Here is a 16200-nt window from a genome sequence, read left to right as displayed (position 1 = left end):
TTTTAATGTAGCTAGCTAACAGGTCTTATCATTGTAATAAATGATATCATAATATTAAAATGACTGTTAGAAAATGCAGTAATTTAAATAAAGTTTAGCTTAGCTTAGAGCCTGTTAGTAGTTTGATGTTTAGCTGTGAGTGTGCTCTTCCATATAGTTTAATACAAAACTTTTTTAGCTTTGTGAATGAAATAAAGACAGATGATCAGGATAGCGTATGCTTAAATTAAATTTTCCTCAGTAAAACCTTTTCCCATCTCTAAGCCTAACTCAGACTAACACAAACACAGTTGTGATTGGCTGAGAGGTTATTTATCTTATAACAGGCATTAATAACTGAAGTGCACACCTGGAAAATTGCCAAAATCTCTGATGACTAGTCTGAGTTCTGTCAAAAGTGCAGCATTCGAGGACAATCATCAACCATTTTAATAATAATGGCTGATTTTGAATGATTTCGAAATTGATTTGAAATCCTGTTACACATGAACACCAATAAAGCTGATGCTACAAACCCTTACTATAATACAGCTAAGCTACTTATAATCATAATCAGGAGTAGCAATAACTAATATGCCACATGTATCCATTATTATATCTTGGCTCATTATTATTTTTTCACATGCAACTGAACTGTAAAATCTTTCAACTATAATCACTAATATTTGCCCTGACATTTCATATGTTCAAACCTAAATGCAACAGAATCTGCTAGTTCATGAAACAATCTGTGGCCTTTATAAAACACTGAGGCACTCGTGGATAGCTAGCCATCTCTCTTATGCAAGAGCTTGCTGCTCCTCCAACCTCTGAAGCATGCTGTGTGGTGCCCTCCTTTGGACAGACAGAGCAAGGCCAGGTGACACAGCTATGACTTTCTTGTGAAAGTATGTCACCTAGTGGACAATGTGGTTTTAGAATTTCTATGCAAGCTGGAGAGGCTTTACTTGTTGGGTTATAATCATGCTTTATGTGTCATCTCTGCTCGAATTCAAAGACGACAGAAGTCCTATTTATCAGGGATGTTTCATTTTGGAACATATCTGTACTATAATTCTTAACCATTTGATTATACATAAATTTTGAAAAATCAATGAAATTCCCCTTTATCTTAACTAGTCAACAGGAGACATCGAGTGAATGGTTTGTCCTGCGGACTGCTACTTTTTTAAGAATTCAGGTTACTCCCTATTTGTTGAATAGTCTTAATTTTAATAATGGAGAAAAAGGGTGTGTTTGATGAAGTGTTTATAAGTGTAAACTGATACCAGCTTATGCCAGTGTTTGGCTTTTTCCTTTAGGGCTTGGGAAAGACAATTCAGGATAGTTTCTTTCCTGGCTCATCTCTAGAACGGAGGTAAGGGCCCTTTGAAAGCTGTTTTCTTTTTGACATTCTTTTCTTTTATTCATAGTCGTATGTATGTCATGTAAAATAATAGTATATTTGGGAATACCACCATTATACACACTTAAACAGATCAATGGGAATTTGATACATCATCTGTTTTTGTTTGTTGTTATACATCATATGAAATGTGTTAAAAGGGAAATTACATAGATTTTTTTCTGTATAATTCAACCATTGAGATGTAAAAGTCATTCAGAGTGGTTTGGTGTGAAATTGTTCATTCTACAGAAAGTCACAGTCAGAATTGTTCACAGTGGTGGTGATAGGAACCAGACGTCCGAAGCATTTAACGCCTCTAAAAGCTGCCTCAAAGAGAGCTTTTACATGAAGTAGTTATGAGTATGTTGCATGTTTTCCTCAGACATGGTTTTACAGTCCTATAATTTTTCGCCTGAAACATATGTTTAACATACATTCCTGGCAGAGAGGGACATGAAGTGTTGTAAAAAAAAAACTTATAAAACCCTAAAGAAAACCTTTTTCAGAACTACCACATTTTTACCACGGTCAGCATAACACAACACATTTAGAAGAAGCGTAGGTCATTTTGTTAAAAAATGGCTATATGTGTGTTGTAGACATTGCGACCCCTGGTTGCTATCACCACTACTGTAAAACAAAATCCGAGTCGGTAAGTTTCTCTACAGCGCAGCATTTCGCATCAAACCACTCTGAAAGATTTTGTTCACATTTTAAACACTGGATTATGCAGAAATCTTGAAAAATCGGTGGAATTCAGCTTTAATAATGCCCTGTCTGGCAACCCAGGTAGACGTTGGCAAGTCGTGCTGATCTGGAATCAGCTTCTTCCTGAGTGCTGTGTTCCTATTGGTTCTTGGACATGAGGGGAAGATGACGCAGCCTCACTTGTGGCGGGAATGAGCTTCACTGGTGTCACCCGGCATCCTTTCTTTAGGAGGCTATATCGGTTATGAGATTTTAGCGGCTTGGGAAAGTGCAGATTATCGCTCGCTAGTGTATTTGTATTATATTGCTGAAGATGGAGTGATAAGCGTTACATTCTGTCAGAAAAGTAGTAGACTATTTCAGCCGTACGAACACAGGAGACACAATAGCTAACGTTAGCTAAGCCGTTGTTGAAGCCTCTCTGTCGTGTAGAGCAGCGTTAGCCGGTTGCTGAAAGGTCCTTTAATACAGAGCAATGAGTCTGTTCAATCTCGATAGATTCCGTTTCCAGAAAGAAAAGGCCGGTGAAAGTGTCTCCTCGCCGGTCCAGTTTCCCAGACAAGAGCAGCGCAGAGTGTTGAGTAAGTCCAGTTCGGATAAAGAGAATTACCTGGGTAAGAATTCACAGCGAAGGTTTCTTCATCAGCCAGACAGAAGGTTTTACTGCTAGCATGTAGTAACGTTAAGAGAGTGACCGTTAGCTTCAACGCAGTAACGTTAGGTTAGCTAGTTTGTTGGGAAAGACAAAGGCCTCCATTTAGCTGTTAGCTGCTTTGCCGGTTAACCACCCGATGCAAAATGTCGTTTTTAGCCGTCTAGGCCTGAGGCTGAGTCCTTTCGGTGTGGTTGCGGAGCTCCTTAGGCCAGCTAACTTATTCCTCTGTGATCTCTGCTCCTCATATTTGACGAATGTCTTAATTTTTCGCTTCCTGCGTTGTGAGGATAATGGTGTTAAATGGTGTTAAGTAGTGTGAAGTGTGTATGAAGCAGAAAGCGCGGCTGTGGGGAAGCATCAGCTTTTGTCAGCGTAGCAGCTGTGAGTCAAGACGGTCACGTTAGCAAGTTAACTTATAGTTTTAAAAAGATTCGCCGAGGGCTTTTACCGGTTTAAATGAGAGTAGGAACAGTCCATGTCCGGCACTGGAGCTGATTCAGTCGCCTGGACGGGCGATATGATATTTTATCATTAAGGTGATAAATGACGTCACGTCCCTCCTTCCACAGTGTGCTCTGCTGAGCGCTTCGTGGTTATTATCGTCAGTACTTAAAGACTGTCCAACTGCATTATTCGTTACAAGGAGAGGACAGTTAGTCCTGTTTTAATTGGATTTAATGAATCGCAGTAAACGCGGTGTTTAACAAATGTTAAACGTTCAATGAAAATTATTTGTACTCTTAGGTTTTGATAATGTTTATAAAGAGAACCTTGACTTACGACATATAAGCCCCAATATGGTGCTCATGTCCAATACCATTCGAATATATTGTATAAACTAAGCAAAATTATTTATTATTTATTTTTACCTTTTAATAGTAGGCTGCCATTTTTTTTGCATCAAATGGTTGCTCTCTCTCTTGTCCACAGAGAGAGGAACAGTGAGCTGAATGTTTCATTTAACTCTAACATGTCATTCAGCCTTTTAAACCTTAGCTAGAGTGAGACATTATTTAAAAAACTTTTATTAATGGTCTTATTTTTCATAGGACTGATTCCAGTGCAACTGTGACATCAGTAATAATACACAAAACATTCCCATTTGGTTTAGATCATATTTTAATAGTATAGGACATGTACACTGTTTTAAGGCATGCAAGTCATAGTATTCAGGTTCCCCTTAAAATGTAGCACTGCTGGATCCTTTTTTCTGTCCTGTCTTAGGAAACTAAATATCATGATGCTTATTATCTGTCATGAAAATGTCTTAATGTATTGTGATGAGAGATTTCTTCATCTTCCACCTCTACTTAATAGTGCTGTTAAAATTGAATGACTTGTATGACTGAAAACCATTGATTCTGTGTCAGCAGCACACCAGGTGAAACCAGATGGCAGACGTGCACCAGGAAAAGTCCCTAGGCATGCGCTGGAAGATGTGTCTTCTGATGATGAAGTGGTTAAAAAAGTCAAGTAAGCTGTACACTGAAATAACATGGATATGCTACCCATGAAATTCTGTAACCAACACATATATTTAGGCAGCTTTTGACCACTGCTTCGCTGGTCACATGGGAAAAGTGCAATATTTTCACTCTCAAAATATTGTTACCAAATAAAGATTGCTTTTGCAGGGAGCCTGCTATACAACAATCAGCAAAGAAGGCAAGAGAGTGTGAAGAGCACATAGATTTGAATTTGGAGGAGAAAGTGGCCAAACTCCTAGAAATGTTCCCCCAGAAGAGCCGAAGTGAAATACTGGAGGTAATTTTGTTTTTCTTAATAATGGTCAACCAAACCTAGATGTTTAGGGCAAGAGAGAAATGATATAGTTCAGTTGGATGTAGCTGCTGTAGTGCTTTATGACAAACTGGGGGCCTTAGACTAAAAAAGTTTGAGAGCTGCTGCTTTATTTCATTTGCACTTATAACATCTAAATTAAAGCAATTCTAGACTCTCTGCTGATCAGTTTTGATGCTTTTATTTATTTATTTTTCCTTCCCTGAAGAAAAATAAATAAAAAATAGATTATGTAAATGAGTCAAGATTTTTCCAACATGAGATATATTTGAATATAAGAAAAAACAGAAGGAATCTTATGTAGGTAGATGTGTTGAAATGCAGCAAAACTTGTAAGTGCAGTGTTCAGGTTACACAGTTTGAAGTGGCCTGGTTTTGCTGTTAAGCTTTTGTAAAACTGCTGTTTGAAATCCAACAGGTGATTGAGAGCACAAGCACACTGGAGGGAGCTGTAGCGTGTTGTTTGTTGGTTTATGGAGAGAAAGGTAAAAGCATACATCAGACATTTAACAAATTGTGATCCATCTGGTCAGAGTATTTTGCTAATCCATTAACAGATCTTGGTGATAATTTCTGTTTGTATTTTCAACTTGCTCCGTACACTGACATAAAATATGACATGAAATGTACTAACTAGGTATTGGTCATACCCTGTGTGTGCTGTACTGCGTTGCAGTGTTCGGACTGGAAAATGTATGATATTAAAATAGCGAAGTTAGGAATGTTTATTACTAAATTTCTGAGGTTAATTTGTGTGGTCTGTGAATACAGATTCATCCAAAGTGAAAGGGACAACAGAAGACAGTGATAATCAATGTGAGATGCAGCCAAAGAAGCGGAGAAAAACTGTGGTAAAATGTTTCTTAATTCTTGGGTTTTTGTAAAGTTGGCTCAGCCAGCTGTTGGGACTTAATTTCAAAATAATAACAATATACTACTGCTATATATATTGACTTAGTTATCTTAATGTAGGAATCTGACTCTGATCCTGAGTCTGAGGAAGAGAGTCAGGAGCTGAGCAGAGAGCAACAGGAAGCTCTGGTGCGCAAACTGAAAAAGAAACTACCTGAGTTCGAAAATGAGGTGGGCTGAAACTTATAGTGCTTCTGAGAGGCACCAATTCTTGTTCTTTATGTACTTATTCCATGTGCTCTGTATGCTTTACAGGTGCTGAGGGATGTCCTGAGAGAACATGACTGGGATCTTGAGAATGCCTTGGGATCTCTACTGATGTTTTCATCTGAATCAGGTAGGTGAAATGTACTTTATCATTGAAATATTTCTGGACCAGGTCGGTTATCCACAGTAACTGGGAAGTCCACTAATTTTTCAAATTATCCACTGTTTTACCATTAACATTACATATAAAAACTCAGTTCACTGATTAGGGGTGGGGGGAAAATCGATTCTTAGATGCATCGCGATGCGGACATGGATGATTCTGAATTGATTCACAAATGTCAAAAATCGATTTTCTAAATTTTAATTTATAACGTAATGTTGGCGGAACGCAATAGGCGGAACGTGGAAGTGCGGCGCCCGGACACTTTTTTTGTTATGTGACATGCACATAACAAAAACACAACTGGATGAGCGAGAAATCCAACCGGTACCCTCTGCATTAAAAGCTAGGTTAGGTCAGGAGTCGACAACCCAAATGTTATGAAGAGCCATTTTCTCCTTTCAACAAAAGCCACAACATTTTTAAGTCTCAGTATATGCTGATGTCCTAGCACAGGCTGAAAAATCGTAAAGAAAACGCAGAATTACTTTGCTCTGCTTTAAGCTTTAGCTATAGCCGCTTTCCTCCAAATCTCCGCCAAAAAACTTTTCCGTAAAATGTCTCTCAACGTTCGACTGTTTCACGAGGCTGAAGTCAGCTCATTTCGCGTGCTTCTTGTTCGAATTTTCCCATTCCACCTTAAATTCTGCCTGAGGCGCTAGAACGTAAATGCGGCACCATTTAAGGTGGACCGGGAAAATTCAAAAGAGAAGCTGACTTAATCTTCAACTTTTTAGTGTTTGACAGTCTCTCATTGCAGGTTTAACGTTCCAGGAAACCAACTGCGTTGCTTATAAGCGCGAGTAAGTCCATTCATCTCCGAATGTTCATATTAAATCTCTCTCTTTGCCTTTTCATTAGCTACTAGCAAGGCGAGACTGCGTTGCTGTATGACCTGCAGTCCTCAGTCGCTGAGAACCAGGGCTTTCTCACTGTTGCACACATCCAGTCTCAAACATATTTTACTGACGCAGCGATCCCCCCACTCTCTACAACAAGACCAAAACCGAAGTTACCCCAAAAAAAAAAAAATCACTAAAGAAAACTGGTAGGACGGCTGTAACGTGCTGCGTGGGCCATCTATTGCCATTGGATCTTAACTGCCATTGGAACCGTAACTGCATTTTATCACAGATGAGTGGCAGCCTGCATCTTATGTGCTCCAAACAAGAGCACTGAATGAGAGCATTCTAATTCACTTGCCACATCACTTCCATTTGTTTAATTAATAAGATATTGAAGTAAATTCATTATGAATCATTACAAATACAGTGAGAACATAGAAATCCTGTATAGAAAAAAGATGCATCAAGATGCATTGATAATCGTTTTATAATCGCATCGCAGCCCTCTGAATCTTAATCGAATCGTGAGGTGCCTAGAGACACCCACCCCTTTCACTGATTCACTAAAGGTTCACTGATTGTTTTGGATAACAGATATTTTTTCTATATTTGTGTCATAAACATGATGGTGCCAGTTAGCTTCTCTGCAGTGTAGCATTTCACATCAAACCAATGTAAAATGACGTTTTACATCATAGCAGTTGAATTATGCAGAAATTTTGAAAAGTTGGTGGAATTTGTCTTTTTAATGTAGTTTAATGTAAATTGTGAATGTGGAAATTTATTGTTTTTCTATTCAACTTCAGAAGACTCCAGTCCTAAAAGAGCTCAAGACAGCAAATCCAAAGTGTCAGATAATTTGAAGCCTGCAAGGAGCAGCCAAGAGAGCAACGGAGAGAGGAAGCAAAAGCCACATTCTGGTCTCTCAAGATGGCTGTCGGCTGTATCAAGCAAATCCACTCAAAAAACACAAAATGCCTCTACTAGGTCAACATCCACAGAAACAAAAACAGTCAGTCATAATTTTAAGAGAGAAAAAGCAGATAAGGTAGAGCAAGAGCAAAGCAGCGATTCAGATGATGAAGAAGAGCTTGAGAGCGAAGCTGGGAGTGTTTCTGATGACTTTGATTCGGACAGCGAAGACGATAGCATTGATGATCGTATCAAGCACCAGATAGTACAGTTTCTCCAGGAGGCTTCTTTAGATGAACTGACTTTGATATCTGGTTGTTCATTGAAGAAAGCCCAGAAGATAATCTTACTGAGGCCATTTAACACATGGGAAGATGTGGTAAGGACTCCATGTACTCTCACCTTGTGTTTATTTTTCATACAGAATTGTGTAACTTAATCCGTTCTGAGTTTTTTTCTGTTTTCTTCAGTCTCACCACTTGTAAATACTTGAAAAATTGAAATTTTGTTTTGAGTTTATGCCACTAGTCTTGTAAATTGATGCGAAACTAAGGAAGCAGACCTTCTTAAAAGGTTTTTGCAGGTGGGTTAGTGTACCATTAGTTTTATCTTTCTGTAAATCTAGACACTGTATAAAGTGTCTACGGTGTGTCTAGATCACTGTCTTTTGCCCTACATGTGAACTCAGCATAAATAGAAAGACGTTGCCTTTTTATTCTATTATATATATGTAGTGACATGACAAGATAACTTGTTTACTTTAGTCAAACAGTTCCTTGCCTTTAATCAGTTGTTGCTTTTTTCCTCTAAAGGGAGGTCTGTGCTTCTACATTTCTGGCAGATTTTAGGTCTTGGAGTTTCATAGCAGTGTCATCACTTACACTAATGAGTTTGAAAAGCTGGAGGTTAACAGTTTACTTCTGATATGAAACACTACAACAAGATTGACATTCATTGACAATGAAATGACTTGCCTTGGCGTTTGTGTTTGCCTGCCTTTATGCACTTCCCCAGAATGAGCAGTTCTGTAAGGATAACAGCTTGTCTATGGAGCTGGTGCACGGCTGTAAAATGGTGCTGAAAGAAAGGCAGGTGCTGAAGCAGCTCATGAGCAGGTGTGAAAGCATTTCCAGGAAGATGACCAAAGATGTCACCCAGGTCATCAAGAATGGCATGGGCTCTATGAAGCAACCAGCCATCCTCAACAGCAAGTAAGGAAGAAATTTCTTACAGACATTATGAAATTATTTCCTGAGATTAGGTTTCAAATTTCTTATTTGTATTACCTACACATGCAGCATAATTACATGAAAGGCAACAGTTTGTTTCCAGATATGTTTTGAGTTTGGGATTATCTGTAATTATCTTTTGTGTTCTTTCAGATTCAAATTACAGCCGTACCAATTGATAGGCTTGAAATGGCTTATTCTTCTTCACCAGCACAAGCTCAGTGGAATCCTGGCTGATGAAATGGTGAGTGTCGTTCTTTCTCCTTTGTGAGTACTGACTTCTTACTTTGCATATCATTTATGCATTCTAGTGAGTACATGCAATGTTTACATGTTGGGTTTGGCATATTCATGTTTTCTCTTATCTGTGCTCAAATTCAAAGACAGAAGGGCAAGTAATCAGTGTAATGAGTAATCAGTTCTCCAGGCATATGGCTGCTCCCTGGTTTGGCGAGGGTCTGGATTTATATTATACACACACGTATGTGCCAGACCCTCGCCAAACCAGGGAGCAGCCATATGCCTGGAGAACTGATTACTCATTTTACCAGAATATTTTGAAAATTCTTTTCACTCATGCATTTTCTATTTTGCCGTCAGGGATTGGGAAAGACAATTCAGGCAATTTCTTTCCTAGCTTATCTCTATCAAAAGGGGATTAAGGGCCCTCATCTTATTACCGTACCTTCTTCCACAGTAGGTAAGGCAAGAAGTTCTGGGAAACCCATAAAGGAATTGCATCACGTTAAATTTTTTCCCTTTTTTGCATACCGTTTTGAATTGAACTTATCTCGCCCCTACAGATAACTGGGTAAGAGAGCTAAGGCTGTGGTGCCCAAGTCTGACGGTAATTGTTTACTATGGTGAGTAAATCGCGGTCATTCTATATTCTGGTGTTGCTTTGGTGTGATTTTAGTTTTCAGGCAGTTGTAAACTTGGGCATTCTGCACTATGAAAGGCTTTGTGAAAAAGTTTCACAATAGTGTTCATAAATGTAGTGTTTTGTTTTTTTTGTTTTTTTTTGCCCAAAAGATGAACTGTGATAAACTTCATAGCTTGTAACTTATGTATTCTTGCAGGCTCTGTGGAGGACCGTAAATACCTCCGGCATGACATTCTCAGCAATCAAGTGGAATTCAATGTCATAGTGTCTACGTAAGGGTTTTTTGGGTTTTGTTTGTTTGTTTGTTTGTTTTAAATATCATTTGCTGCATCCAAGATTGAGGCTTCAAATACTTTTGTGCTTCTCAGTGATGTTACATGCCACATTACAATGTTGAGGAGGTACTAATGTTTATATTTCTTTTACTTTTGTAAGATTTTGCTTTTATGTTCCGTTGCAGGTATAACCTCACCATAGGGAATGAAAATGACCGCAGTCTCTTCCGCAAGTTGAAACTGAAATATGCTGTGTTTGATGAGGGCCACATGCTGAAGAACATGAACTCTCTGCGCTACCGCCATCTCATGGCCATTAATGTTGGTGCACTCTTATTAAATGCTAGACAATAGTGATGTAATGTGTTCAGTCAAGAATGTTTGTTTTTATCTGCTCAGATTCTTCAATTTCAGTGAGAAATCGTTTATTTGTCTGTAGGCTGAACACCGATTGCTTCTGACTGGAACTCCTCTACAGAACAACTTGCTAGAACTAATATCTCTGCTCAACTTCATCATGCCTTCCATGTTCTCCAGCAGCACCTCCCAAATCTCCAAGATGTTCTCCACGGTAAGGAGACGAGCAATTAGAAACGGGGAAATTTCACAGGTTTAGTGAAGCAGCTGTGTTCTCAAGCATGTGTGGTTATTCTCAGAAACATGACAAATACTTGGACCCAAATTTACTAAAACTAAATTAGTAAATTTTTATAGATTTATAATTTCTAAAATACTTAGTTACGCATGGTTGAACAATCAGAAATAAACCTGAACAATGAAAATGATCTTAAATAGTTTGTTTAATAGCATTTTCCAATTTAAGTGACCGAATTGTCATTACCTAATTTTTTTTTTTTTGCACAACTTGTTTTTACAGTCTGTATACTTTTGTCAGACTAAGTATTTTAAACCTAATCATTACAATATGTTTTGCAAAATATAGTGTTAATTTTATTTCATTAATATTATACATTGCCAGTCGTTGAAGGTTTTAACTTGTGACACAACATTTTGCCAGAACTCTTTAAAGTAAAGAGATTCAACAGTTAAAAGTAATACAAAGTCATTTTGTTTAATCAATGATCAGTAATGAGAATTAGGGTTAAAAATGCCTCATTATCGTTTAAACTTTTTGTGTGGGGCAGGTAGAGTTCCATTTGATCTATAAATTATATGAAATGTTGTTTATTTTTGTGGTGCTTATGACACTCAAATATTGGCTATGCTCTCATACCTGAACATGTTTTAAGGTGATTTTAAGAGATTGGCCCTTTGGAGAGCCATTATTGTGGTTTGTGAGAGGAAGAAACTTTGCTTCCATGACATGGGTTACATGAAATGGAAAGTATAATTAACTTCCCGTATTACTGTAAATGGTAAGAGAATTTGAGAATTTCAATACTGAATTAAGTATGTGAAAGACATTTATTTTGGAGATGAAAAAGGGAAAGTTAAAAATTGGTATAGCTAATAGCTTATAGAACACAAGAACATATTAGTAGTAAACTGCTGTTTGTTTTCTGCTGTTTTTGGACTGTACCAGGTGTTTGACATGCTCACCTTTTTCAGGGATGCTTACTCTGCTGAACCTCTGCCCTATTAAGTCACTATTTAACGTGAATTGTTTGATGTCTTTGGATAAGGATTAATGAAAAATGAATATAGGACTAATTTATTGAATTTTTAACAACTGCACTGTAATGTCGCTATAGATATATTTGTACTTTGATATACTTTGTATTACATTCTTATTTTTAATAATATAAATGCAAATTGCCTCTTTAGCTAGCCTAGAAATGTCTGCAGTCACACTTCTATGATTTTAGCTATGTTGTGACTGATTCAGATTTCTTTTGAAGACGTTCATAATCTTTTTTGATTTCCTTTAGAGCATGAATTTAATAGGCATTATGAATGTGTTTTTAACAAGTCTAAGGAGTGTGAGGGTTTATTTTGCCAGGAAAAAGCTCAATTATAATGCTAACTTGCAGCATTGATTTATTTTACATTCTAGAAACATGCCCACATGTTTTATTGTGTAGAAAACACCTTTTTTTTTTTTTGTAAAATTTTCACCAAATAAATAATACATCAGTCATGTTAATGTTTTTCTAACTATGTTTCGTGATGCCCTTCTCCATAGAAATCATCAGAAGAGGAGAGTACTTTCCATAAGGAGAGAATTGCTCAAGCCAAGCTCATTATGAAGCCCTTCATACTGAGACGAGTCAAGAGTGAGGTATTGATTGCCAAAATCTCAGAGGAATCTATATTAGAAAGAATGAGGGGAAACTGTACAAGCTTTCATGTTAGATCCCATGATAAATCTAATGAGTAGATGTTCACATTTACAAAGTGACTTTCATCTTTGAAAGTGTTCTGTATGAAATATATTATGTTTGAGAGACAGTCTTCCTAATGTCCATACAGGTGCTGAAGCAACTACCACCCAAAGTGGAGAAGATAGAAATGTGTCCCATGAGTGATGCTCAGCAGCAGCTCTATGATAAACTCTTCAGTAGGCTCAAGAAGACTGTCAGTGGGGAGAGTATGTATTCAAATTGTGCATGCAGAAGTGTTTAGATATTTGTGACACACGTTTTTGGTTTGTAGACACCCCTTTTTAGTATGCAGTGTCCTGGCAAGGTCGGGAGTCATATTTTTGACATCACTCTTCTAACCTGTCTGAGTTAAAATAGACCAGACCAGGCCCTGCCACCCTTTTGCATGTCTGTCTGTTCATTTTTCTCCCTTGTCGTTTGTGCACCTTAAGAACGTGAGCTCAGTAACGTTATGATGCAGCTGAGGAAAATGGCCAACCACCCACTCCTGCATCGGCAGTACTACACCACTGAGAAACTTGCTGCCATGAGTCGAGCCATGCTGAAGGTCAGGACAGGGCTATTGCTGTGGATTATTTAGGATATTTGTGTAGTTAGAGACAATGTGCAGTAATGTATGTTACTTTGGGGGTAAAGAATTGGTTAAATGACAAAATAATACTAAGCTATTTTTGTCTGTTCTTCTCACCTGGGGTACTAATAAAGCTAAAATTAAACTCTTATTAGTCAAATGAGGAGGTTTGGCTGCTGTTTTGCATAACCTTTATGCTTGCCAAGTGTGTAGTGCACAGACTCAATCTCAACATTTCGTCAAGTTGCTGTTTTGATACTAAGTAATCTTGTTTTTCATCAGGAACCAACACATTTTGATGCAGATCCCGCATTGATCCAGGAAGACATGGAGGTCATGTCAGATTTTGAGCTGCATAACCTGTGTAAAGAATACACCTCCATCAGTAGGTTCCAACTGGAAAAGAAGCTCCTCCTAGACTCTGGAAAGTTCGCTTTGCTCACCAAACTATTGGCCAAGCTCAAAGAAAAGGTAATAAGATGCTTTAAGATTTGGCCTTAGCCAGTTTAGTGAATGTTATTTGGTCTCACTCTTGAACAGTATACTGCCTAACTTGCATAATGTTCAGGGTGACAGGGTGGTGCTCTTCAGCCAGTTTACTATGATGCTGGATATTGTGGAGATTCTGCTGAAACACCTTGGCCATGAGTATGTTCGATTGGATGGCTCAACACCTATGGCAGAAAGGTTAGCATGTATATTGCTTACCTCATCAGTATGCTGGGCTCATTCATAGTGCTCTTCACAGCGGTCTCTTGAGGTGTTGATGATTGACATCTTATTTGTTCTCTCTCTCCTAGAATTGGCCTTATAGACAAATACAACACAGACCCTGAGATATTTGTCTTTCTTCTTTCGACTCGTGCTGGTGGCCAAGGAATAAACCTTGCCTCTGCTAACACAGTGATCCTTCATGATATTGATTGCAATCCTTTCAATGACAAGCAAGCAGAAGACCGTTGTCATCGAATGGGGCAGACCAGGTCAGTATAGTAGCAGTGTGAAACAGGTAAAGGCCCAGGCAAAGAGGTTTCTTTCTAGCCCTATACTAAGACATCTCTCTCTGTCAAGCAAAAAAATCTCAGGGTTGCAAGACATGTTGCAAAGTCTTCGCTCAGTTTCAATCAGTTATTAATTCTGTCTTAAGTTTAAATGTCATGGAAAACAACTTAAATGTGGATCCCGAGCAGTGGAATTAAGAGACAAAGTCTGAAATAAATTTGTTGTATGTAGCAATGCTTTTATATGTATGTTTTCAAGCAGTGATTTTTTTTATTATTATTATTATTATTATTATTATATTTTATTTTTTTATTTTTTTTAAATTGTTGTCTTTCTGTAAGTAAGGAATTTAGAATTAAGGTCATTGTGGTCAGTTTCCCTGTAACTGCAGAAGAGGAACAGCTTTATTATTTGGTTAACTCTGTCCTTGGTGCCTAAATGAAGGCAATGACTCATGATTTGAAAAGGTTGAATAGTAGGAGGATCCATTTCGGAAGCACTTCTCATATGAGAGAAAAAAAAGCTTCCCCCCCCCCTATAAAATTTTACCTTCGTCAAGACAGATCTAAATGTATGTACATAGAGATGCATTTTACAGTGCTCTCTGCTAGAGAAACATCAGACTGCAAGTGATTTTCAAAGCCACGTCTGTGCGCTTTCCACATTAAAAATTAGTCATTTCCTGTCATTACAGTGGCGTTTTCATAGTTCATCTAACCACCAGGACACTTAATCTGTACAGAACATACTGCACACCCACCATAGACGAGGGTCAGAGAAATTTTCTCTTCAGGTTAGAATTAACCTAGCTGCTCTATGCTAACTTTGTTATTTCAGTCCGCATTAATTTTCTATTCATGTAAAGTAAATTAAGGAGAATTTGTGCAGTAAAGCTTCTTAGACACGAACCTCAGTTTCCCAACATATTTTTCAAGCTGTTTCGCCTTTTACACATCGCCATTGGGTTACTTGGACATCGACACTATCCAATTACATTGCCCTGTGCCCAAACCTAATTAGCACCAAACAGTCCTCTTGCTGGTTTGCCATTTTTGTCATGCCAGTTGCCCCTCCCTTCTCCACATATCCAGTCTTTTGAAGACTTAAACAATCAACACATTTTAATTATTTTTTCAGTTTACATTTATACATTAATTTTTCATTTGGTTTTTACCATGTCTCAATTATGTTACAATCAAGTAAAGAAGGAAAAACATCTCTGACTTCAGCTTTGTGTTTGACACTGCTACATGAACCCACACAGAAATGGGCAAGTTACCTGTTGAGTCATGAGGATTGTATTTCGCAAAACAGGATTTTTCATAATTGGTAACAAAAGCCAAGCCTGGTAAATAGTGGCAAGGGACATGGCTGTTAGACAGACCTCTTTTTTTGGCTCTTATTCGACAAACTGTAAATGCTGTTTTTTGACATTTCTGTCTGGTTAGCCTTTAACTGTTAAGCCTAGTTTTCAGAATAATGCCTAAGCAGATGAAGAGTTGTTAATATGATGTGTGCTTGCAGGACTGTACAGGTTATCAAACTGGTTAGCAAAGACTCCATAGAGGCCTGCATGCTTCGTGTAGGACAGGAAAAGCTCAAACTTGAACAAGACATGACTACTGATGAAGGTGAGGATAAGCGATAGGTCAACAAATACACATTTTTTTTTTTACATTTGCTGTACTGAATAGCTCACGTTCGTTCACTGCTTCAGTGTGTAGCAATTCTAAATCTTTTTCTTTCCTTACAGGTGATGAGGGCACCATGTCTGAGGATATGGCAGAGCTGCTAAAGGTATCGCTGGGTCTTTGACACATTAAACCTAAGGATTCCAGTGTGTTGACTGTCCTGTCTCAGTACAACGTTCTCATTCTACTGATCTGAAGAGTGGTTAGTACAAATATGAGCAAGACAGCTAATAGGCAGACTGACCAACCCGGTAACTGCTTACTGTTGGGAATGTTGATATTTTACTTTGAATCAGTGTTGAACTACGCACAACGTCTAGACAAAAAAAAAAAAGCTGAAATGGGGAGTAACCAGCAGCTGTGACGCTCTAGACTTCACAGAAAAACGTTTTACTCCATGGACTGATTTTGTGTGGGTACTGTAATGTTTACCTCATGTTTCATATCTTAAATTCAGCTCAGGCTGAAAGTACAAGACTGCCAGGCTGAATCCAAATCCCTGATTCACATAGTGGACATGGGGATTTGTGCCACCTCATTTGTCTTTTTGATGAACTGTAGATATGTTCTTGTTGTATTTATATAAACCTGTCCCTGTCAAATAAAGACGTTTTATAG

At 38.0% G+C, this 16200-nt stretch overlaps 1 protein-coding gene across 4 annotated transcripts; it reads left to right on the top strand.

The window, feature by feature from the left end:
• Positions 1 to 2287: 2287 nt before the first annotated feature.
• Positions 2288 to 15999, top strand: smarcad1a (SWI/SNF-related, matrix-associated actin-dependent regulator of chromatin, subfamily a, containing DEAD/H box 1 a). 4 transcript variants are annotated; one of them, XM_036578446.1, is made up of 23 exons: positions 2288 to 2676; positions 4124 to 4223; positions 4385 to 4514; positions 4969 to 5035; positions 5322 to 5401; positions 5523 to 5633; positions 5718 to 5799; positions 7484 to 7968; positions 8604 to 8800; positions 8972 to 9062; positions 9419 to 9518; positions 9622 to 9681; positions 9898 to 9973; positions 10162 to 10297; positions 10416 to 10547; positions 12120 to 12215; positions 12407 to 12524; positions 12750 to 12865; positions 13172 to 13360; positions 13458 to 13576; positions 13690 to 13872; positions 15416 to 15522; positions 15645 to 15999. In XM_036578446.1, the coding sequence occupies exons 1-23, from the start codon at positions 2571 to 2573 to the stop codon at positions 15704 to 15706; spliced, it is 2943 nt and encodes a 980-aa protein (XP_036434339.1). In that variant the 5' UTR covers positions 2288 to 2570; the 3' UTR covers positions 15707 to 15999. The 4 variants fall into 4 exon arrangements, with proteins under 4 accessions (XP_036434339.1, XP_036434337.1, XP_036434338.1 ...); XM_036578444.1 differs by having other exon boundaries at positions 2288 to 2709; XM_036578445.1 differs by having other exon boundaries at positions 2288 to 2709; positions 4121 to 4223; positions 7487 to 7968.
• Positions 16000 to 16200: the final 201 nt, after the last annotated feature.

The sequence above is a fragment of the Colossoma macropomum genome, unplaced genomic scaffold, assembly GCF_904425465.1.
Source record: "Colossoma macropomum unplaced genomic scaffold, Colossoma_macropomum, whole genome shotgun sequence".
Lineage (NCBI taxonomy): Eukaryota > Metazoa > Chordata > Actinopteri > Characiformes > Serrasalmidae > Colossoma > Colossoma macropomum.
Note: the sequence above shows the minus strand (reverse complement) of the source record. Positions and strands in the feature narration are given on the sequence as shown.